The 23790-nt window shown below is 59.5% G+C and overlaps 2 protein-coding genes across 2 annotated transcripts; one reads left to right on the top strand and one right to left on the bottom strand.

Annotated features, from left to right (window-relative positions):
• The first annotated feature begins 1679 nt into the window (after positions 1 to 1679).
• On the top strand, positions 1680 to 4220 carry PFDN5 (prefoldin subunit 5). The gene is made up of 6 exons (XM_006278649.4): positions 1680 to 1786; positions 2411 to 2513; positions 2961 to 2992; positions 3367 to 3441; positions 3715 to 3820; positions 3908 to 4220. Exons 1-6 carry the CDS (start codon positions 1718 to 1720, stop codon positions 3985 to 3987), a joined length of 465 nt encoding a protein of 154 aa, XP_006278711.1. The 5' UTR covers positions 1680 to 1717; the 3' UTR covers positions 3988 to 4220.
• Positions 4221 to 5163: 943 nt separating this feature from the next.
• On the bottom strand, positions 5164 to 18399 carry LOC102574645 (zinc finger protein 835). The gene is made up of 6 exons (XM_059719054.1): positions 17269 to 18399; positions 16105 to 16749; positions 15779 to 15809; positions 10218 to 10648; positions 7151 to 7237; positions 5164 to 6969 (listed from the first exon to the last, which is right to left on the bottom strand). The coding sequence occupies exons 1-6, from the start codon at positions 17504 to 17506 to the stop codon at positions 6092 to 6094; spliced, it is 2310 nt and encodes a 769-aa protein (XP_059575037.1). The 5' UTR covers positions 17507 to 18399; the 3' UTR covers positions 5164 to 6091.
• Positions 18400 to 23790: the final 5391 nt, after the last annotated feature.

Here is a 23790-nt window from a genome sequence, read left to right as displayed (position 1 = left end):
ATTCTCCACTTTGGGACTAAATCTCCAGGGTTGGAGGGTCTGAGGGGAGCAGGGGCCATGGATGTTTGCTCGGTCTTGGGTCTAGTGAGCAGAAGAGCTGGGCACTCTTCCCCTTTAGCAAGACTTTTGAGGTTTGTTTAGGCAGGCTTTTGATGCCATTTCCTGTACCATTCTTGCTACCAAGCTAATGAAGTATGAGTTGAATGATTGGACTATAAGAGGGATAAAAAACTGGCTGGAGTTCATAGAATCATAGAAGTCGGGTAGGAAAGGACCTTGCAGATCCTAGGCCTCCTGCCTTGGCAGGAAAAAAACTGGGCTCAAATGACCCCGGCCAGGTAGGCATCAAGCCTCCTCTTAAAGACCCCCAGGGTAGGAGCCAGCACCACGTCCCTTGGAAGTTGGTTCCCGATCCTAGCTGCCCTGACCGTGAAGTAGTTCTTACAGATGTCTAATCTAAACCTACTCTCCAACAACTTGTGGCCGTTTTTCCTTGTTATTCTGGGGGGCGCTGGGGGAAACATGGTCTCCCCTAAACCCTTCTGGTCCCCCCTAGTGAGTTTATAGATGGGCACCAGGTCCCCCCTCAGCCTTCTCTTGTGAAGGCTGAACAGGTTCAGGTCCCGTAGCCTCTCCTCGTAGGGCCTGCCCTGCTGTCCCCGGATCGTGCGGGTGGCCCTCCTCTGGACCCTCTCAATGTTGTCCACATCCCTCTTGAAGTGGGGTGCCCAGAACTCGACACAGTACCAGTTGTTGGGTTCAGGTTAATAATCAGTGGCTTAACGGCTAGCCGCTAGCCGGTGTCAAGTGGACCGTCCTCATGAGGCCAGTTTTGTTCAATATCCTCATCAGCAGTCTGGAAGATGGCACCGAGCGCGCCCTCAGCAAGTTTGCAAATGACACCAGGCTGCAGGGAGAGGTAGATACGCTGGAGGGTTGGGCCAGGATTCAGAGAGACCTCAAAAGATTGGAGGATTGGGCCGAAAGCAATCTCATGAGGGTCAACAAGGACAAGTGCAAAGTCCTGCACTTAGAACAGAGCAATCCCATGCACCGGTGCAGGTGGGGGGCTGACTGGGTGGGCAGCAGCTCTGCAGAAAAGGAGCTGGGGGTGAAGCTGAAAGTGCCCTTGTTGCCCTGGGCTGCACTGGTAGGAGTGCTGCCAGGAGGTCCAGGGAAGTGAGTAATCATTCCCACCCTCATGGGCTCTAAATCTATGCCCCACGCGCGCCCCTTAATTTGCATACGTAGCTATACCTCATGTGCATCCCCTCATTTGCATATGCAGCTACATCCATGTGCGCCCATTGATTTGCATAAGTAAATATATCCCACGTGCCTACCCCGTCGTTTGCATAGGCAAATATATCCCACGTGCAACCCATCATTTGCATATGCAAATGTTCCTCTTAAAGCCTGGCCCGCCCGGGCTTTCCTTGCACTTCCCTGTCCCCGTCTGGAGCATCACCGCCCCCCCCCCAGCAATGGCGGCCGGAAGTTGGAAAATAAGTCCCCCACGAAGCGAGGAAAAGGAGGGCGGAAGTTGAGAAAAAGGTCCCACCCCTTCGCATACCAATAGCGGCCGGAAGGAAGCACGGCCGCCGCCGCTCTTCCCAGGGCTAACCATAGAGAGGAGCGCGACGGGAGGGGCGGGGCACACCATCGAGCTCGGCGGCCGCGGGCCAGAGCGGCGCCGTGCCCCCCCCCCTCCACCAAGATGGCGCAGGTGAACATGGCGGAGCTGTCGCTGCCGCAGCTCGAGGTGGTCAAGAGCCAGCTGGACCAGGTCGGCCCGGGCAGGCCCCGCCCCCGGGAGGGGGGCATTAACCCCTTCAGCACCCCGCTCTGCTGCCCCCCCCCCCCGTTAACGCCTTGTGGACAGGCCTGGGTCCCTACGCCCCCCTCCAGGGTCTGATCCTCCCATGCACTGATGCAGACCTACCTCCCCCCATTAACCCCTTGTGGGCAGTGCTGGGTCCCTGACCCCCCCCCGTCTGACCCCTCCATGCACTGATGCAGACCCCCCCATTAACCCCTTGTGAACAGTGCTGGGTCCCTCCCCCCCCAGTCTGACCCCTCCATGCACTGATGCAGACTCCCCCATTAACCCCTTGTGAACAGTGCTGGGTCCCTCCCCCCCCCAGTCTGACCCCTCCATGCACTGATGCAGACCTCCCCCCCATTAACCCCCTGTGGGCAGTGTTGGGTCCCTCCCCCCCCCAGTCTGACCCCTCCATGCACTGATGCAGACCTCCCCCCCATTAACCCCCTGTGGGCAGTGTTGGGCCCTCCCCTGCCCCTATCATCCCCCCCGGGGTCTTTCCCCTGCCCCGGGGTCCCGGGAGGGCTGTCCCCTCGGCTGCCGGCCCGTGCGCGGGGGGCTGATCTCCCGGCTGTGCGGCCCCCGCAGGAGGTGGAGTTCCTGTCCACGTCCATTGCTCAGCTCAAGGTGGTGCAGAACAAGTACGTGGAAGCCAAGGACTGTCTCAACGTGCTCAACAAAAGCAACGAAGGCGAGTGCCCCCGGCCTTCCCCCGCCCCCCCGGAGGAGGCGCTGTCATGCCGGTGCCCCTGGGCAAAGCAGCACTGGGCCCAGCCCCACCCGGTTTGGCCCCACGCGCCTTCCTGGGCTTGCTGCCACCTGGAGCCGTCTTCCCTCGCACCCAGATCCCCAGGGGAGGGCGTCTGCCTGGCAGCCGGGACTCCCGGGTTCTTTCCCTGCCTCTGCCGCTGCTGCGCTGATTCACAGCCCAGGGCAGGGCAGTCTCCGCTCAGGTTCCCCGTGGCCTTGGGCTTTGCTTACACGGCTCCAGGCCCTTGCTCCACGTCCTTCCCCTGCAGAGCTGCAGGTGTCCCAGCCCCGCAGGGCCCCGTGTGTCCTGCTGCTGGTTGCCAGCCCCCCCCAGTGCTGCAAGGGGGGTTGGTAATTAAAAGCACTGACATTTGCTTTGCCTCCACAGGGAAAGAGCTGCTGGTCCCACTTACCAGCTCGGTATCCTCCAGCCGGCGTGTGCAGCCTGTACTGATCTACCCCTTAACCCTTCAGGCCCCAGGAAGCAGCCTGCTCAGCCCTCCAGGGGGCTTTATTAGCAGGGGTCACACTGGTGGCTGGGGCACTGGCTGAGACAGTTAGAGCGGGTCACTTCCTCGCATCCAGTGTGGTTAGGCAGTGAGCTCCTGGGGCAGCTATGCTCTCACTCGGTGTGTGGCACCCAGCACAGCAGGCTGAGCCAGGGCAGGGCCTTAGGGCCGTAACACAACTCACCTGGCCCCCAGAGTTCAGCTGGTAGCCCCCAGTATAACTGTGCTGCTCTTATACAGCCCCCCCCCCCCCCCCCCCACCTGGGCTTTCCTTAACCCCATCAGATGTATGTGCCGGGGAAGCTCTCAGATGTCAACCACGTCCTCATCGACGTGGGGACTGGCTACTACGTAGAAAAGGTGAGAGGGGCTCTGGGCTGGGAGGGGGTCATACCTGCCCAGGAAACTCTGTTTAATCCCTCCCCAACCCATCTCTGTGCAAAGTCCAGCTGCTTCACAAGTGACTGGCCATGTCCCTGGTAGGATCCAGGTCTGGGGGATTCCAGGGTCTCCTAATCCAACCGCCTGCACAGATGCAGGGTTCACTGATAGCACCTGGCTACCTGGGTGGCCCAGTGTTTGCCATGTTACATGCCTAGAAGTGGGGATCTCGCAACCTCTTCCCTTTTGCAGTCGGCTGACAATGCCCGGGATTTCTTCAAGCGGAAGATCGATTTCCTGACGAAGCAGATGGAGAAGATCCAGCCGGCGCTGCAGGAGAAGCACACCATGAAGCAAGGTAGGCATGGGCAGCCCAGGTCTGGCACCAGGGCCTTGTCCACAGTTGATGCCAGCTCTGCTCACCATGCACCTTTCCCCCTTGCAGTTGTGGCAGAGGTTTTGAGCCAGAAGATCCAGCAGCTCGCAGCCGTGGGAGCCTCACAGGCAGCCACCACCAAGGCATAGCCCTCAGCCGTGGCCTGCGCTAGCCCTCAGCCTCGCCTGGGGACATTGCAGTCAGGCAGAAGCCAAGAAGCTGCTGGGGACGGAGCTATGGAGCCCCTGCCCCCTGCGGGAGGCCGTGCAGATTCTGTCCTGTCACATATGTGCCGTGTCCACCCAGGGGACCCCCCCCTCCTTTTTTTTATATGTTGCACATGCTGTTGGTGTCTGGGAGAAATAAAGAATGGAGAACCAGCGTTGTCTGTGTCCATGAGCTTTTTGTTGGGAGGCAGAGGGGGCTGGAAAAGGCAGGGATAAGGAGAAGCTGTTCCCAGGCTAGTGGGACAGTAGGTTGGTGTTGGGGGTGGAGGTGGGGACATGGGTCTCTACTTGGAGCTGGGACACAGGTGAGGGGCCAGCGCTGCGGTTGCCACAGGGCAGAGCTCTGCTTCCAGGCTCCTGCACCCTTTCGGGGGGGAAATGGGAAACCCATTGAGCTGTGGCAGGAGTAGCCCTGAGGGTGGGCAGCTCTGGAAGGGAGCCAGGCCCTGGTACCCCCTTTCCCCTCCACTAGGAGCAGGGTCCAAGCCCAGGGCTCTGATGAGCAGTGCCTATGCTCCCCTGCTTCAAGAAGCAGCTGGAGTCAGGCACTGGCTAGAGGCCACAGGAGAGGGGCAGGATGATCCCTGCCAGTCTTTGAGCAGCATGTAAAGCTTCAGCACCACATCCTCCCCAGACTGGGGGACACTCCTAGGGAGCGGGAGAATGGGGGTCCCTGCAGCTCCTTTGAAGGTGTCTTGGGCCCTGTCTGGAGCCAAGCACCTGCCTGGGCCACAAAGCTAGGGCTCTTCCCAGCTGCCTCTGGTGCAGCACTGATCATTGCTTGCTGCAGGGAAGTCTCCTGCTGCAGGCACCTGTCGCCCCCCTGCAGCCAGTCCAGGTCTGGGGGGCAGGGGGACAACTCCTGGAGAGGTACATTCCTCTGCCCCACCACCGAGCCTTGCCCTGCCCTGCCCTGCCCATGGGGGACACAGCATGGGCAGGGCTGCTGCTTACCACCCATTCCTCACCGTTGTTTAAGGCTTGGTTGGTGCCAGTTCTGGAGTCAACCCCTCTCAGGGGAGATCGGTGTGATCCCTCCACCCCTGCTCCCTCTCTCCCATCCAGTGCCCCCTCCCCCAAGTCACAAACCAGCCACACTCCCCGAACAGGAGAACTTTATTCTACAGACAAGGCCCCGTCTAGCCACGCGCCATTGTGCCACCTCCTGCCAGGAGAGGACGCCCTTGCCCGGCTGTGCCGGGGCTGAGCAGCCGCCTTGTGGAGTATTATGGCTTCTACCTTAAGCACTCCCCGCCCCCCTACCCCATAGTATCTATAGGCTCTGTCCCTTATGGGTTTTCTGAGGTCTGGGTTCCAAAGGCTTTGGCCATGGCCAGCCACGTGTCAGTGCCACGGATAGGCCAGCAGCCCCGCCTGGCGATCCAGGAGGTGTCCACGTTCGTAGTGATGCAGCAGATGGCCTGTTTCAGCCATCCTGAGGGTGGTCACGTGGCTGGCAGTCCTGCTGGGCATGGGGTGATGTGGCTGGATGTCCGCGGCCACATGCAGCAGCCCTGTGACAGGCAGGCTCAGTAGCATACTACATGGCCACGTGACTGCTCCAGTCGTGCTAATCCAGTGGGCAGTCAAGTGATGCGCTGTGGCCACGTTCAGCGACTTGTGTCTAGCCATGATCAATGCCTGTGGATCCCATGGTAGGGCCATTCAGCAGCATCCTATGGGGCCATGGGACAGCCAGAGTCACTCTTGGGATTTGCTGATCCCATGGGCAGCCAAGTCCATGAGCTCTGGCCACGTCCAGTTATTCCGTGGCCAGCCCTGCTCAAGGCCTCTGGATCCCATGGCCAACCCTATTCAGCAGCATCCAGTAGGGCCACGTGACAGCCGCAGTCACGCTCCAGGCATGCCAAGCCCATAGGTGGCCAAGTGATGAGCTGTAGCCACATCCAGCAAATCCATGGCTGGCTCCGTGGCTGGGCCTGCTCAGTGCGCGTGGATCTCGTGGCCAGCCCCACTCAGCAGCATCCTCCAGTGCCACAGGATGGCCCTGGCCCCAGCTCCGGGCTCAGCGCACAAAAAGGGGCTTGTGCACCACCCGCTTGTGTCGGTTGAGCGTGGCACTCTTGGAGAAGCTCTCCCCGCACTCCACGCAGATGTAGGGCTCATGGCCGTGGGCCTCGGCCCGGTGTCGCTCCAGCTCGGCGCCCTCGCGGAAGGCCTGGGGGCAGTCGGGGCAGGCGAGGGCCGGGCGGGCGGCATGCACGCGCTGGTGCTTGAGCAGGTTGGTGCTCTGGGCGAAGCCGCGGCCGCAGTCGGGGCAGCGGTGGGGGCGGGCGCCCGAGTGTGTGCGCTGGTGCTTGATGAGGTTCTTGCTCTGAGTGAAGCTCTTGCCGCACTCCCCGCAGGCGTACGGCTTCTCGCCCGTGTGTATGCGCTGGTGCTGGATGAGGTTGGAGCTCCAGCTGAAGCGCTTGCCGCAGTCCCGGCAGGCGTAGGGCTTCTCGCCCGTGTGCGTGCGCCGGTGCTGCACCAGGTGCGAGTTCTGGCTGAAGCTCTTGCCGCAGTCGGTGCAGGTGCTAGGCCTCTCGCCCGTGTGCGTGCGCTGGTGCCGCAGCAGCTTGGACCAGTGGCTGAAGCTCTTCCCGCATTCGTTGCAAATGAAGGGGCGCGGCCGTCCCCCGCCGCGGGCGCGGGCCGACACTGCCACGCCACCCCCCGCGCCCTCGCCTGCCTCCGCACCGTAGCCGCCTGCCACGTCCGGCTGGGGGCCCGCCAGGCAGGTTGAGCCGCCCTCCAGGTCACCCCCAGCCCAAGCCGGGGGGCCGTCGTGGTGCGGCGGGGGCGCTTTCCGCCGGGGCTTGCGGGGCAGCGGGCTGTGCGGGACGATGGTCTGGATGATCTCGTCCTGCAGATCCTCGCAGTCGCTCACGATGCCGTCGTCGGCTGCAAGGCAGGGAGGAGTCAGCGCGGGGGGCTCGGGGCCGACCCCCTCGCCTCCGCCGCCCGAGCAGGGCACGGTCCCCCGCGCGTGCCCCGGTGGGCGCAGCCGCCCTGCCCTCGCTCCCCGGCTAGCCCGGCGTCCGGCGCCGTCGGCGCGCGCGGACGCCCCCAGCGCGGGTCTCACCTATGTAGACCCTCCGGACGAGGCTGCCGTCGTCCGAGTCCTGCAGCTCCGCCGCGCACGGATCCTCCTGCTCCATGGGGGAGGCACCTGCAGGGGCACAGCCCGGGAGTCACCGGCGCCCCGGCCTCCGCCGCGCCCGGCCCGGAGCCTGCCCCGCCACCAGCCGCCGCAGGGCCCGCGGGAGGCGGGCGCGGGCACAAAGGAGCCGGGCCCGGCGCGGCCTCACCGGGGCCGCGGCGGAGGCGCGGCGCGGCGCGTCGCGGAGGGTCGGCGGGGCCCGGCTCCAGGCCGCCGCCCGCGGCTCCTCCCCCGGCCCCGCCCCGCCCCCGCGCCCGCCCCCCGCCCCCCGGGCAGCCCCGCGCCGCCGTCGTTCGGCTCCAGAGTCAACGCCGCCGCCGCGGGGCCCGCGGGCTGCAGTGACCCGGCAAGCCCCGCCGGCCCCGAGAGATGGGGTTCACCCAGGGGTCCCAGGACCCCGGTGCGGGAAAGGGTTAGGGTTCAAGGGGGCACAGGGGGTCCAGGACACTGATGCGCAGAAAGGGTTAAGGTTTAAGGGGGTTCAGGGGTTCAAGGACCCCAATGCAGGAAAGGATTAATGTTAGGGTTCAATGGGGTTCAGGGGTTTAAAGACCCCAATGCAGGAAAGGGTTACAGTTAGGGTTCAATGGGGTTCAGGGATTTAAAGACCCCGGTGCGGGAAAGGGTTAGGGTTCAATGGGGCGCAGGGGGTCAAGGACACTGATGCACAGAAAGGGTTAAGGTTTAAGGGAGTTCAGGGGTTCAAGGACCCCAATGCAGGAAAGGGTTAGGGTTCAGTGGGGTTCAAGGGTTTAAAGACCCCTATGCAGGAAAAGGTTAGGGGTCAAGGACACTGATGCACAGAAAGGGTTAGGGTTTAAGGGGGTTCAGAGGTTCAAGGACCCCAAAGGTTAGGGTTCAATGGGGTTCAGGGGTTTGAAGACCCCTATGCAGGAAAGGGTTAGGGTTCAGTGGGGTTCAAGGACACTGATGCACAGAAAGGGTTAGGGTTTAAGGGGGTTCAGGGGTTCAAGGACCCCAATGCAGGAAAGGATTAGGGTTAGGGTTCAATGGCGTGCAGGGTTTTAAAGACCCCTGTGCAGGACAGGGTTAGGGTTCAATGGGGCTCAGGGGTTTAAGGACACTGATGCACAGAAAGGGTTAGGGTTTAAGGGGGCTCAGGGGTTCATGGACCCTGATGCAGAAAAAGGGTTAGGGTTCAAGAGGGTTCAGGGGTTCAAGGACACTGATGCAGAGACGGTTAGGGTTAAGGTTCAAGGGGGCTCAGGGGTTCAAGGACCCCGACGCAGAGAAAGCCACAAGGAGCACTGCTGAGATGTTGTCTCCAATGGCTGGTGGCGTCTCCGAGGCAGAGGTTGGTGAAAAGGGCCCACTGGCTTTTGTGGAGCTGAGTTGGTTCATTTTAGAGGAAAAGTTTCCATTTCTTCCCCCCCAAAAAGCTGGGGTTCAACAGCCTGGAAGTGGGGCTGGAGCCAGGCTGCACTAGAGGCTGGGAGATGCCAGAGCAGGTCTGAGGCCCAGGGCTGCAGCGGGGCAGGGCAGGACAGGGTGGCACCTCCCAGATAACTGGTTCAGAGGGAGAAGGGGATTGAAGCCTGAGCTGGAGAGAGAGAGAACAAAGCCTGTGTATTGGCAATCTGCAAATGAGAGCACTCTACTTTGGAGGCAAGGGCTGTAAAGTACCTCCTGGCCTCTGGCAGTCCATCGCTTCAGGCCAAGGGCTTTTGGGCAATACACACACTTTGTTCTCTCTGCTGTTAGCCCAGCTCCCCCTCCTGCTTTCTCTGGCCCAGGAAGGGCACTGCCAAGCCGCCAGTTCTCCCTGCCAGACTGACACTTCCTCTTTCCACTGCTTAACCCTCTGTGTGGGACCCGGGTGCACCATGCTGCCTCTTGCAGAAGCGTGCGAAGGGTGTCCCAGCTCTCAGGAAGGCTGTGAGCCCAGGCCCAGCCCCGCTCGGCCTGGCTCTGTACCCCCTTGGGTTCCCCTTCCCTGCTCTGGTCCCTGGGGGGGTCACGGCCCAGGGAGCGGGCCTGGTTCTGGGACTGGGCCTCAAGGCTGGAGCCCAGGAGATGGCAGCCAGGCTGCGACAGGGGAGACCGGCCTGCTCTGGGGGGGGGGGAGGGGGGGGGGGGCTTGGCACATGCAGTGTAGACACACATGCGTGCATACAAATGCACACCCTGTGTATAAATAGACATGTGTGCATACATATATACACATGTGCATATCCTGTGTACACGCACATACATACCCACACACAGACCCATAAGCACACACCTGTGCAAAGTATGTTCACACGTATACATGCCCCCACACACATACATAGGCACACACGTGCATAGTACATACAAGCACTCACATCCCCACACATGCACATACATATGCACACGTCTGTGCAGTGTGTACAAACATACATATCTGCATATGAACACACGCATACATTGTATGTACAGTGCACATACCTATGCACATGCGTGTCCAGTGTGTGCACAAACATACATACCCCCCCACACACATGCACACGCATATGCACACATGTAGACATAGCATGCACCGATGCATACATACCCACATATGCACACACGTGTGCATAGTATGTACACACACATACATACCCCCCACACACGTACACATGTGCATAGCACGTACATGCACACACATGCCCCCCCTACACGCGCACAGTGTGCACACACGCATCCACGGCCACACATGCACCTCCATATGCACACATGACGTGTGCACGTTATGTACAGGCACCGCAATACGCACGCACACTCACCTACATGCACACACACGCGCATGCACACATCGCATGTCCACGCGCATACTGCCCCCCCCCGCGCGCGCACGCACACACACACACACACACAGGCGCGTGCATGCGTGCACACACATGTGCACAGCACGCGCCCCCGCGCACACCGGGTCCGCGCCCCCGCCCCCGCCCAGGGAGCCCCAGGCCCGGGGGCCGCAGCCGGGCCGCGCGCCCCGCGCCTCCCGGCCTCCCCGCGCCGCCCGGCTCACCGCTGCCGCCGGGCTCCGGGCTGCGGGCTGCGGGGGCAGGCGGCCGCGCAGGCCGGGAACAGGAAGGTCCCGGCCGATCTCCGCCCGCGAGCGCCGGGAGCCGCCGGATCTCGCCGCCCCGGGCTGGGGCTGGGGCCGGGGCCGGGCTTGGAGGCGGCGCGGCGGGGCTGCGAGCCCAGGGTCCCTGCGCTGCCCCCCAGCGCCCGCTGCCGGCGGCTCCCACGCGTGTCGGCACCCACCCGCGGGGCCGCCCCGGCTTCTCGGGGGCACGTGGGGCCGTTCGCGCTGCTCCGTGCAGACCCCGAACCCGCCCGTCCCAGGACTCCGGGAGCTGGGGATTGAGCCGCCCTGAGAGGGGCAGGAGCACGGCAGGGCTCCTCCTGAAGCAGCAAGGCACGAAAGATTTGGGGGCAGGGGGGTGAGGATGACCCCTTCATCCTATTTGGGTTGGAGACTTAGTGTGCAAGCTGCGTCTTGCTCAAGGGGATGGTTTTTTCCAGGCCTCTGGGCTTTGCCAGCTGTCACTTGGGGCCCTCTGAGGGCGCGATTTCCATCCCCACCCCCTCTCTTTTTGCTAAAGCTGGGGGGGGGGGGGGGGGGGGGGATGACCTTCCTCTGCTGCATGGGGTGTTGGCTGGGGGTTGTAACTGGGCTGTGCCAATGGGTCCTGCTGGGACATGAACCCAGGGATTCCCAGGTGGAGGGTCTTGCCCCTGCGCTTAGGGTCAGCCCGCCGCTGCATTGGGTCAGGAAGGGATTTTAGCTTATGGTCAGACTGGCACAAACTGGGGGGTAGGGAGGTCGGCTTCCTCTGCGGTGGGGGGCACAGCCTCTGCCTGGGATCTCTCAAGTGCATTTAGCACCCCTTGCAGCGGCGGGCACTGCCAGCCCTTGGCTCCCAGCTTTGCCTGGGACAGGTTGGGGGGCTCCAGGTGTCTAGGTATCATTCAACGGGGCTGACGGTGGGGTTGTGGGAATAGCTCAGACAAGGCTGCAGGAAGGGATGTTGCAGTCCAGGTGAAAATGCAGGCGTCTGCTGTGGCCTTTGCGAGGACGAGGTCTAAAGCTGCAGAGGCTGGCATGGCCGGTTGCCTCCCTGTGGCAAGTGCCCTGGTGGAAGGGGCACTTGAGAAGCCTTGGCCCCGAATCAATTTGAAACCGGCTTAGCTGAATCAGGCATGTGGGTTCGCACTTACTCCAGTTGAACTCCACTGCTTCCCCGTTACTCGGAGGAAGCTGCCTTTTCACCCGAATCCATGCTGAGGCAGGGGTTTTGCGCCGAGTTCTCCCAGTTGCTTTAAATCCAGCCTTTTAAAACATGAAACCCTCTTGTGTGCACAAGTCCTGGAAAAAAAAGGAACTTGCATGGTCCTAGCCATACTGTGTAGGAGCCTGGCGGCCCAAAAGGCTAGATGTTCGCTTTGACAGCACCCAGCTCACCTCCCCGCCACACAGAGCTGGGGGATAGGAGGGAACCACAACCCCTGCTTCCTCTCCCCAGCCACGTGTGGTCCCCACTTGGGGGTCCAAGGAGTAGGCCTGCATTTGGATTTCCTCATCGCATGCAGGCAGGCGGGGTCCCAGGCTGGCCACCATGGGCTTCGTTGGCACTCCAGATCTACGGCTGGTGGCCAGGTCCCCTGCCACATGTGACCAGCTGGGCCGCTGGGGATCGTGGCGCCGCTGTCTGTGGCTGAAACATGGGTGAGATTAATCAGACACTGCTCAGCTCTATGTCTAGACATACCCTGGCTTGAAAGTAGGCTGGGTCAAGAAACCAACTCTGCAGCCTATAAAGTGTTACTTGGGGCTGGTGTTGAAATAACAGGACTCCAGGAGATGGGGCTTTTTAAAAGTCTCCCTACTCCTGAGCCCTGGGAACCTGGAACCTGCTCCAGATCACCTCCAAGTCCTGCCCAGGGGCCCTGTCCCTCCTGGCAGCTTCGCCCGGCTCCCAAGAATTGTGGCTGCAGATACAGCTGGGCCTTAGGAGCAGACTCCAGGATCAGGACCGCTTCCCACAGGCTTCAGCTTTGTGCTTGCCCCCCTTCTCCACGCCTGCTGCTATTGAGGCAGGGGGAGAGGGTCACGCCTGCTTCCCTGCACCCCAGCACTGGCCTCAAGGAATCTCCCTGCTGTGATCAGAGGCAGCTCGGGCGCAATCAGCTCCAGGGAGCCCATCCAAGCAGCTGGCAGGTCAGCGATGCCCCTGGGAAGAGCCAGACTCCCCCCTGGAGAATTGGCCACCCAGGGGAGGGTGGTGCTGCTGGCACGTGCAGCAGGAACCACACAGCACCTAAGAGCCTACTAAGAATAGACATTTCTCCCCTTCCTTCTTGCAGGGCAGAGCAAGAAACCATTCCTCGCTCCTCCCAAGGCTCACGTGGCATAAAAAAAAGTCACCTCCCCATGATGGTGTCTCCCCCTGATGATGACGTCACCCTGCAGTGATGATGTCACCCCCCAATGAAGGTGCCATCTCAGGATTTTGAATCCGGATCTCACAGTTTTGCAGCCCAGCACTGGCAGAGACATCAGAGAAGCCAGGCAGTCGCGGAACAGGCTGTTTTATTGATTAGAAAACAGTAGCCACAGGTTCATTTAGCCAAAGTCCTATGCACTATTCAGCACCTACCAACCGCCATACACTTGCCCTAGCCTGAGCAGCCCGGCTGCTGCTGCTCTATCGCACTTGGAGTAGTTCCCTGGATGTGTTTCCCTCCACCTGGATTCGCTGGGTCGCAACTGGTGCGGACGCTGCCACTTCAGCTCTGCTGAAAGCCTGGGGCAGGCTGGCGGGAGACAGACGGATTAAAGGATGCAGCAGGAAGGAGCAAGGGAGATAGCCCCCCGAGTCCTTCAGCACCACTGGCAGGTATCTCACCATGCCGTGCAAACACATTTTACCCACTGCCACACTTCGGGTGTCACATGGCTGGGTTTGTACCATGGCAGGGAGTGGGCACCGTGCCCTGCAGCTGCTTGCAGCAGCTCAGACTTGCCCCAGGTATCCGTCAAACCATCTCAGCACAGCTCGTACGAACCAGGCCTAACGAGCTGCAGCCAGACCAGCCTGGCAGATACCAGAAGACCTCCTATCTCATGCCCCCGTTTCACTAAGCCACTTGAAAACCCAGTGCCATTCTGCATGGGGACGTGCCCTGGGCAGGATCAGGACCCCTTCCCACAGGCTTCAGCTTTGTGCTCGCCCCCCTTCTCCACCCCTTTTGAGATGGGAGCAACTGTGTTCCCGTTGCTCACTTGTGCTCCTGCACAGACCCCTTGTCCCTTGGGATTGGACCCATCTTGTTCTCCACTCAGACTCACCCCTTGCATCTCAGCCCAGCTGCCAGCCACCCGCCCTTTGGCCTGGTCTCTACAGGACATATGCCGGTCCATACAGGTAGGGGGGGGGCAGGGATTATTTTACTGGTAGGTTTAGACCAGCACAACCCTGTAGCATGGAAACAGTTATACAGGCATAAAGGCTCCTAGTCCTAGGAAGGCATGATCCCCTCCCTGTACTGGCAGGGGCTGTGTTTCTTGGGCTACTTAGTGCAACTCAAGGCTTTTACCACGCTGGCATCGGGGATCCAGGAGTTCGGATCGGCCATATGGACCATCACGTCCTGGATGCTCATTGATACCCTTGTCCTCGTTGCCCAGCTGGTACAACCACCCCATGCCCAGACTGTCTAGTCCCCTCCATGCTGAAGGGGTGTCCGGAAAAGGCCCCCTTGCCTATTTTAGCTAAGAGCAGGCAGACTATTCTCCATTGCCTGCTCTTACCTTGGCAGCTGGTCCTTGCTGGTGCTGTTAGGTGCTTGCGTTTTCCAAAGGCACCTATGGGAATTAGGAACCCAGCCTGAGATCAGTAGGAGCTGGTATGTCTCCCAAAACCCCACCCATTCCTGGCTTGAAAAAGAAGCTCCTGTAGAGCTGAGGACAGGAATGAACCTATCCGGAGCTCAGGGTCCCCACTGACGACCTCATCGCTACGTTAATTTGGATCTGCCTACAAAACTATTCTATGCTTATCTTTACGCTGCCACACGGCTAGCCATGCTGCACGAGCAACTCGTATATACAGTGACACCCCGACCTGGGAGGACCCAACGCCAGGTTTGCCTTGGACCTGACTAACATCTGCCTCGGTTACAGCGCTATGATACATATGCGCATTTGGAAATGCCCTTGTCGCTGGGTCTGTCTCTGTCCATTTACCAGGCAGGTCTCCATGCTGGGGAGAGTGAGAGTCTGTGAGTTTTTCCGCGCCCCCCACCCCTCCAAAGTTTCCCTTGGACTCTCAGCTTCTGGAGACCTTTAACCCTGGAGGAGGGCAGCTGGTTTCAGGAACAAATTCCAGTCGTCCCCCAGGCCATGAGAGGCGTCGTCAGAGGCCGAGATTTTGAGGGTTTCACCATCCTCCATGTATTGTTTCCTTACAACGCTTGCACCGTGGTGTCGCCGACACCTGAGGGTTGGGTTTCGGAGCTGGGATCTCCAAGCCGCCCCACCGCTTTCTTCCACATCAATGAGAAATCCCTGACATTCACCCCCTGGGATCTTCCAAAATCCTTTTGTCCTGGTAGCTGGTGGGTTTCTTCTTGCTTCTAGATCAGAGCCAGCAACTTCTGCTGAGAGATGAGAAGCCACCAAGGAGCAAGGATGGTCTGTAGGTCTCCCAGTGTCCACTAGATGATTTTCCTACTGAAGAGAAACATTCCCTCTTGTTCCAGCGCTTTTTCCCCAAGAGAGTCATCCTGATTTCACTATCTATAGCAGGTCTCCAGGGATCTCCTTTCACCGGAGGAGGCACTATATCAACTGCTGCCACCACACCGCATGGGGATCTGCCTGTGTCATGCAGAGGGCCCGGGGTCCCTTGCCACCCCATGAAGTCTGCACCACATGCTCTGCTTTGGCTGCCAGATGCCTGGTTGCACTCTCTTTGACAGTGTTTCTTGTAGGTGTCTTCGCCAGTCCTATTACCAGCCTAGAACACCCCTCCTTTGTCCCTTGTGTCTGGGTTTAGTTTCTCCCTCAAGGAATGCTCTCTTCCTCGCAAGCAATAATCTGTTGTTTCTTCCTCTTCATCCTCACGCCATCCAGCGAGCTCCTGGGACGATGTGTAGGCTTCTGGAGTGGGTCTTCACAGCAGTCGAGATGTCTAGAGCCAGGAGAGGTGACTCCACCTTGCGCTCTCCTGAATCGGGACCAACGTGGCTGAGCTCAGGGAGACTTGAAGCCCAAGCCCCAAGTCGAGCCCATGCCTCGGGAATTGGGGATGTGGCTCTGGGGCAACAGGTGCGAACAAATGTCGTGCATCACCGCTCGGTCAGGGATGGGTCGGACACGGGGCCAGTTCTTGCCTCTCATCCACAGAGGCAGCTGGAGCAAGCGTGTGGCTCTGCTATTCCATGGGGGTCTGGCTCACTCTTCGGTACCTCGGGCTCTCACAGCTTTGCCATTGGCTCCTTCTGGCCGGGATGTGAGTTTGTGCTGCCTCGATGATCTCCCCCTCCAGCTGTTTCAGCTTCTTGAGCACCCTCCTGTCTTACTGGTAAAGCTGCAGTTGCTCCAGGGTGGAGTCTGTGGCCAGAGGGAAGCTTGAAAGGCTTTTCCAAGGAGCCCAAGGGCATTAGGTACAGCAGACATAAGCTTCTTATAGGATTTAGAAGCAAAAGCAGCAGGGATTGAGGACATCAGAAACCACGAGTACTGATGGCACCTAAAACCTACGGGTGCAACCTGCCAGGGTGCCTAATCCCCTTGGACACCTTACCACCACAGCAGGGAGAGATCTACCAATGCCTCAACACCCCCTGCAATGAAGCCCCAAGCCCCCCACCCCGACCCCATGCCCCTCCTACTCTCCCACCCCCCTAGGCAGTGTGCAGCTTCTGGTGGCGCCGGAGCTGGGCCTTGTGGCGGAAGGCCTCCCCGCACTCCACGCAGATGTAGGGCTTCTCGTCGCTGTGGGTGCGGCGGTGGCGGATGAGGTTGGAGCTGACACTGAAGCGCTTGCCGCAGTCGGGGCAGGCGTAGGGGCGCTCGCCGGTGTGCGTGCGCTGGTGCTGGATGAGGGCCGAGCTCTCGCTGAAGCGCTTGCCGCAGTCCCGGCACTGGTAGGGCTTCTCGCCCGTGTGGATGCGTTGGTGGGTCACCAGGTTGGAGTGCTGGCTGAAGCCCTTGCCGCAGGCTGTGCAGCGGTACGGCTTCTCGCCCGTGTGTGTGATCTGGTGCCTCACCAGGTCCGAGCTACGGCTGAAGCCCTTGCCGCACTCCCCGCAGATGGTGGGGCGCAGCCGGGCCGGCGCCCGCCGCAGCACCAGCAGGTCCCGCAGCTTCCGCAGCCCCCGCTCGCACGGTGCCGCCTTGCCCAGCCGCCGTGCCGGCGCCTTCCTCCGCGGCCTGGCCTGCCCAGCTAGGGCGGGGGGCGGCGAAGCAGCCTCCGGTGGTGCGCCGGCCTCTGCGTCCCCCAACGGTGGGGTCTCCTCCTCTTCGGGGTCTGTGAGGAGCCCGTCGGGCACTGGGAGGGACAGAGAAAGGAGGGCATGTAGGGGGCTGAGCTGGCCCGTAAGCCACCTGGGTTCTCTCCCCCGCTCTGCCAGTGGCATTGGGTAGGTCTCCGAGCCAGGCTGGGGGGTGCTGAGAGGAGAGATGCTTGGACGGGCTGGTTCAGGAGCCTTGTCTGCATAGGACCCACCCCCCCAGTTTGGCTTGCGGGATTCAGCTGCTCTACAAATAATACAGGCTGTGAATGCACTGATGAGCAAAACAATCCCTCCCCTGTCCCATCCCAGCCGTGGTCCCTGAGTGCCCCTGGAAAACAGGTCAGCAGGGAGAGGAGCAGCAGCCACCACCACTGAGTCTGCCCCTGATTTCACCGCGGGGAGCCTAGAATAGCCACGATGCACCTGTCAGCAGGGCAGCGCATTGCATAATGATTTGGTGTCATGCCAGACCCCTCAGCTGCCCTGGGATTGGGGGCTAGGGGCAAGTATTGCTGAGACAGCTTTCCCCATCCCTCCATCCCTGACCCCCTCACCTGTGTAGGTGCCCCCCGGCAGCTCGGCCGCCCCAGTGTCCTGGGAGTCCCGGGCCCGCAGCTCTGCCTCGCGCTCCATCCAGGCGACCACGTCGGGCTCAGCGGGAGGAAATCCTGGCCCGAGGGAGAGAGGTAAAGCAAGCAGGTGGCTGACAGCAGGGCTTGGGGGGCACGGAGGGGATCCAGTGGGGAAAGGGCACTGAACCCCAGCAGAGGGGGATGAGGGCGGTGATGGCATCGGTGAAGGGGCTTAACGGGATCGGACACGGCTCAGGGAGGGAGCTGCTGGGCCCTGCACGGACAGCTCAGGACGCTGTGCTTTGCCACCGACTGCCTTGCCATGAACTCTTTGCCTGTTCAGATGGGAGCTCCCTGGGGCAGGGCTGCCTGTCGCTGTCTGTGCAGCCCCAGGTCTGGGCATCCGGGTGGTAACGCAGGGCTGGCATCCTGTAAGGCTCCCCCCAGCACCTCAGCCTGGACCTGGGGATCCCAGCCCCTGCTCCCCTTCAGCACTCCTTGCCCTGGACACCCCAGGCCATGCTCTTCACCCCCAGAGCCCCTCTGCCCCCCACAGTACCATACGGGTGCAGTGAAAGAGCTTTTCCTTGCAGAGGCCCTGGGGCTCTGGGCTTTGCAGCCCAGCTGCCGAGCTCAACACCGTGCTCCCTGGCACCGGCTGGGTCAGATGCATGGGAGATGCCTAAGCACCCCAGTCCGGGCAGGAGGGTGTCTGGGCAACGCTGCTTCTCCTTGCAGCCAGGTGGAGAAGGGCTTGCAGCCGGCCTCCCCTCCCCAGGGACCTGCCCAAGCTCCGGCTCTGGGCTCGCTGCTCTGGGCTCTCCCCTCCCCTGGGGCTGCCTCTGCCCCGAGCACACTCACCGCTGCAGCCAGGAGGGGCTGGATTTCGGGGTCTTCTCCTTGCAGACAGGGACCGAGCCCCACCCCCCAGGGGCTCCAAGCCTGGCTGCGGGGACCAGCGGGGCTGGGAGGGCTCCCAGCAGCCGGGCTCTGGCACCAGGCTCCGGAGGAGGCTGGGTACAGGAAGGTGCTTGCTTTTTTTCCATCCCCCACCAGCAGCTCTGCCCGTGAGCTCTAGGAGTGGCGGATTTTGCAGCTCTATGGTTGTCAGAGCCGTGCAGCAGCCAGGAGCTGGCAGGCTGGGCAGCTGCAGGACCCCTGCACAGGGCGGTGGGGAGATGGGGGGCCCGATCCCTGCCCTGGGCTCAGCTACAGGGCAGTGCTGGCACCAGCAGGGCCGGGCTTTCTGCTGCTGTGTATTAGTGTCGCCACGGGGCCAAATCCCCCGCTGGGGCAAATCAGACAGAGCCCCCTTGAAATCCATGGGTGCAAATCAGCCTCAGCTTCATGGTATTCACTGTGAACGGTGGGGTAAATCAGTTGTGGTGTCACTGGAGTGAAAATATTTAGCGCAGGGGGAGCAGGGAGGGGGCTGCCATTGGAGACACAGCCCAGCCTCGTGCTATTCCCTCCCCCACCACCACCCAGAAGTCCCCAGCTCCTGGAGTCATGGGATCACACTGTTGTTTCCCCTAGACGAGCTAGTTTCCGAGAAACAAACACACCCCAACGTTTAAAGAAGTGAATAATTCCAGGAGGTTGGAGCAAAACTCACTGACATCTGTGGGTTGCAGTGCCTGCTTTATTAGCACGATTAGCAGCGTTGGTGCTGAGGCCGGCGTGACAAGCAGCGCTCACAGGACAGCAGGGGTCTGCCCGTACCCCAGGGGTGAGGACAGCGCAATGCAGTGGCATTGTGGACCAGGGTGGAAGGTAGAGACATTGGGTCAACAGACCTAGCTTGGCTAAGCTGGTCCAAGCTATGCTGAGAATGGGCTTTGTCTTGTTCCAGCCACGAGTGAATGAGGAGGATTTTAAAATTGGGAGGACTCGGGGGGCCAGAGTCAGGGACCTGGGGCAAGCTTTTCCCTTGGGTGTCAGTCTTGGCCTGGAGGTCAGGTGGGGTCTAGTCTCTATTAGAAGCAGCAAGAGGGATCGATTACAAACCCCTAGTCTTGGCAAGAAGCTGTGAATTAAGGTCCCTAGCTTGGCTTTCTGTCAGAGCCTAAAGGAGTTAGGAGCCTTTATATTATTATTATTATGATTATGATTTCACTAGCCTTGGCAAGAAGCTGTGATTTAAGGTCCCTAGCTTGGCTTTCTGTGGAAGCCTAAAGGAGTTAGGAACCTTCATATTATTATTATAATAATTATTATAATTATTATGCCCCTAGGCTTTGCAAGAAGCTGTAAATTAAGGTCCCTAGCTTGGCTTTCTGTGGAAGCCTAAAGGAGTTAGGAGCCTTCATATTAGTATTATTATTGTTATTATTTTTATGCCCCTAGGCTTTGCAGTAAGCTGTGAATTAAGGTCCCTAGCTTGGCTTTCTGTGGGAGCCTAAAGGAGTTAGGAGACTTCATATGATGATGATGATGATGTCACTAGCTTTAGCAAGAAGCTGTGAATTAAGGTCCCTAGCTTGGCTTTCTGTGGAAGCCTAAAGGAGTTAGGAGCCTTCATATGATGATGATGATGATGCCCCTAGGCTTTGCAATAAGCTGTGAATTAAGTTCCCTAGCTTGGCTTTCTGTGGGAGCCTAAAGGAGTTAGGAGGCCTCATCTTATTACTATTATTATTATTTCAGACCGCAGTCCCAGTGCGATAGGAGCGGTCCAAGCCCAGAACAAACACACAATGCCTGCCCCCAGATGCTGCTCATGTAAGTACAACTGGTTTAAACTTGCAACTGTGCGGGTGAAGGGGGTGATTATTGACTGCTTCAGGAGAACCCCGCGTGCGGGTGCAGGTCTAGCAGTGTGATGTGTGTTGGACCAGCCTCGCTGGTTCTCCTTCCCTGCAGGAATGAATCAGACCTGCATGTGTCACCATTATACCAGGGTCATTGCAAGCACATGGCAGGGGTGTGGGGCTGCTGGGGAGAGGGGCAGTGAGACTGAAGATGGCTGGGGTCAGGGGAAGCCTAGGGGAAGGCTAGGAACCGGAAGGTCCTTTCTTTATTATGTTTCCCCCTTTGCTGTGTTTCTTCATCTCCACCAAGAGGCGGATTTGGGAGCTCTATGGTTTTAACCCTTTCAAGCCCCAGGCAGGAAGGAAAAACCTCAAACAAAGAGCCTGCGGGCACAGTGCTGCCAATCCAGGACTCGCTTTGCAGGGGTCCATGTGCACAATAAAAATAAGGGGGAAAATGAGCTAATTGCCACCCCCTCAAATCCAGGCTGCAGTAGCAGGACTGGGCACATCAGACCACAGATACCTGGTCATTGAAGGAGCTGCATCGCTTGATCCAGGCACGGATGCTCCGTGACTGCTGTCACAGTCACCCTGCAACCATTGTGGCTAGTGGAAAGCTACCCACGCCTGGTCCCCAGACGAGCTGTTATTTTTGTCGTGCATAACAGTAGCTCTCAGATCCCAAGGGAATCCAGGACTTGTTGTACGCAGTGCTGCATGCATGATCTCGATTTATGACAGGCTGCAACAGGCGGGCAGGACAGATTTATTTTTAATTAAATGTATCCGTGTTCCAAGCCAAAATAGCCAAATCACATTTCAAATCCATGCGGCAGGCCAGAACCATAAGTGGCCCTACTACCGGCAAACGGCCTCCGCCCACACCTAGGGCTTCAGATGTTTCCAAATCCTTTGGCAGGCATCCTACTTGCAAGCCCAAACCCGGAGGCTTGGGGTTCGGATGCCCCTGAGTTTTGCTTGCCTTTAGCTGGGTATGGGCAGGGGAGCAGGGGGAGATGAAGGAGAGACAGAAGGATCTAAGGAGGTAGGAGCCCTAGACAAATTGCTGGGAGAGCTGTGTGTAGTCGCGGTTCTGCCACTGATCTGTATTGCCAGACAGGAGCTATTTTACTTCTGACCTGACATCTGTCAGTCTTGTCTATCTGGACTATACATTTGATGGGACCTTTGGGTTTATACTCTGCCGAAAGGGATTAAACAACTGTCTTGTCTTGTTGCAAATTCTTGTGAGGTTGTTTCCCCTCCCCATCAAGCCCCAGCTCCTGGAATCATGTGATCTCATGCAATGATTTCAGCTTGGGGCGTTGCTAGAACTGACAGCTGCCGAGGAAAACTTTAAAAGTATGAACTATAAAGGCTCAAAAATCAGAGCTTCAGAGACCCACACCTATTAGGGCTAATCTCATTATTTTCAAGCAAATCTCATGCAAGCCAGGCCCATTGTTTGGAATGGCTGGGGTTCAAAATGCTGTTGGTCGGGTGTCTGAGCATCCTTGCAATATCAGCAATGACTGTATTTTCTTACATACGCAGGCCCCAGAAGAAGATACACACTACGTTTTTGAATGAAGGAAAAAAACCCTCTTTTCTTCTAGTAAGTAACCGAGCAGCAGCGAGGAAGCAGAGCCTGTTCGGTGTTCTCCACCCTGGGGATCGCACGCGGGGCTACTTGCGCCTTAACCCGGCTGACGTATAAGTGACAGAAAGTGCTGGTACTGAAATTCCTCCCTTCTAATTTTCCAGCAGTTAATTTTGGGGGATGATAAAGGTGTGTTGTATGTGAGACAATACAGTAACGCCGAGTGAAATGAATGCATTTTATTTCTTTTTAAAATGATTTATGGCTGATAATTATTTGAATTGTGGCATCACCCCGGAGCCCAGTCAAAACAAGATTGCACTGTATCAGGCACTGCACGCTGCAGAATACAACAACGGGTCCAACCCCCAAAAAACGAATCGTTCCTGCTCACCTCTCCCACCTGCCTGTTGTCAGACAGGCACAGCCGCCAAAAAGGGCAATGGGAAGGAAAGAGCAGGGAGAAACCCCTGTAAAAACTAGTGTTTGAGGCCTGCTCTAGCACTACGTGGCCGAGACGTTCAAACACTGCAGGTGACGTGGGGTCCTTGTGAAGCTAGTGGTCTGTGGAAGTGGTGCCTACATTTTTCGCCCCGCAGGCTGGGTGCATGGTGCCTGGTTGACAACAGGCTGGATCTGGTGAGTGGGGTGGGCACGGCCGGGTTTTAATTCCTGCAGGCAGCGACCACCCACCTGGGGCCTGGTCCCCAGTTCTGGTGCGTAGTAACCATGCGACCAGGGGCCGATCCCAGCACGCAGCAGTGGCACGGTCCTGGTGCATGCAAACAGCCCATTTGAGGCCTGATCCCGCGCACAGAAACGACCCGCCCAGAGCTCGATCCCTCCGTGTGCGGCCGACCTGGCCAAGGCCAATCCAGGTGCATGAGGTGTGTGGTTGTGCCGCTCCCCAGTACTTGTGTGGAGCCCCGTGCACCTGATCACACGGGTCCGTGGGCTGGATCCGAGCCCTGGTCTTGTCCTCCCTACCGCTGCTTTCCACACATCTCCCAGCCAGGCAGTAAGTCCACGCAAGCGGCCTGAACGCAGGCTTTCCGTCCTGCGGGTCCCCGGTTCGAGCCCCGCTCATGACCCATGCGTTGGGGCTGCGGTTGAAATGATCCGTGTCCTCCGAAGAAAGGCTCGACATATCCGTAGGGCAAAACAAAGTGGCAGCCATCGGGCTGGGGGTGGCACGCTGTGCCAAGGCCCATCAAACGGGGAGACCTCTCCCTGGCAGCATCCGTTCAACCCGTCGACGGAGGGAAGCGCTGCCAAACCTGAGCATGACGGGACCCGTGGGGCGAGGTGGGAGGGCAGGGACGGCCCTGCAGGGCAGAGCAGGCGCTGGGTAGACTATAGCCGTGGCAGGCGGCTCCAGGGGTTTGGGGTCACGGCCTGGCCCCCACCCACTGGGGAGCCGGCTCCGGCCCCAGGCGGGAGGGTGCCTATTGCCCAGCTTTTGGGGCAGCTGTCCCGGCTACCCCAGTGCGGGGCAACCCCCACCCCTGCCCAACCTCTGAGCTGCAGGGGGCAGAAGTGAGTAGGGGCCAAGGGGACTGGAGGAGAGCAGGGTGTGGGAGGAGCTTGTGAAACAGCTGAGGTGGAGATTGGAGGAGAGCAGGGTGGGGGCGGAGCTTGTGAAACAACTGACGTAGGGATTGGAGGAGAGCAGGGTGGGGGAGAAGCTTGTGAAACAACTGAGGTAGGGATTGGAGGAGAGCAGGGTGGGGGCGGAGCTTGTGAAACAACTGAGGTAGGGATTGGAGGAGAGCAGAGTGGGGGCGGAGCTTGTGAAACAACTGAGGTAGGGATTGGAGGAGAGCAGGGTGTGGGAGAAGCTTGTGTAACAACTGAGGTAGGGATTGGAGGAGAGCAGGGTGGGGGCGGAGCTTGTGTAACAACTGAGGTAGGGATTGGAGGAGAGCAGGGTGGGGCAGAGCTTGTGAAACAACTGAGGTAGGGATTGGAGGAGAGCAGGGTGGGGGCGGAGCTTGTGTAACAACTGAGGTAGGGATTGGAGGAGAGCAGGGTGGGGCAGAGCTTGTGAAACAATTGAGGTGGGGATTGGAGGAGAGCAAGGCGAAGGGCGGAGCCTGTGAAGCAACTGAGGTGGCGATTGGAGGAGAGCTGGGGGAGGGGCGGGTCTCCAGG

The sequence above is a fragment of the Alligator mississippiensis genome, chromosome 15, assembly GCF_030867095.1.
Source record: "Alligator mississippiensis isolate rAllMis1 chromosome 15, rAllMis1, whole genome shotgun sequence".
Taxonomy (NCBI): Eukaryota; Metazoa; Chordata; order Crocodylia; family Alligatoridae; genus Alligator; species Alligator mississippiensis.
Note: the sequence above shows the minus strand (reverse complement) of the source record. Positions and strands in the feature narration are given on the sequence as shown.

Excerpts from the sequence above, each read along its gene's own strand:
- PFDN5 (XM_006278649.4), top strand. The coding sequence starts at position 1,718 with ATGGCGCAGGTGAACATGGCGGAGCTGTCGCTGCCGCAGCTCGAGGTG. Across the intron at positions 1,787-2,410 it reads TCAAGAGCCAGCTGGACCAG|GAGGTGGAGTTCCTGTCCAC; the intron begins GTCGGCCCGGGC and ends CGGCCCCCGCAG. Across the intron at positions 3,442-3,714 it reads CTGGCTACTACGTAGAAAAG|TCGGCTGACAATGCCCGGGA; the intron begins GTGAGAGGGGCT and ends TCCCTTTTGCAG.
- LOC102574645 (XM_059719054.1), bottom strand. The coding sequence starts at position 17,506 with ATGCCATCACCGCCCTCATCCCCCTCTGCTGGGGTTCAGTGCCCTTTC. Across the intron at positions 16,750-17,268 it reads GCCGGGGGGCACCTACACAG|TGCCCGACGGGCTCCTCACA; the intron begins GTGAGGGGGTCA and ends TGTCCCTCCCAG. Across the intron at positions 10,649-15,778 it reads GAGCAACTGCAGCTTTACCA|GGGTCATCCTCACCCCCCTG; the intron begins GTAAGACAGGAG and ends AATAGGATGAAG.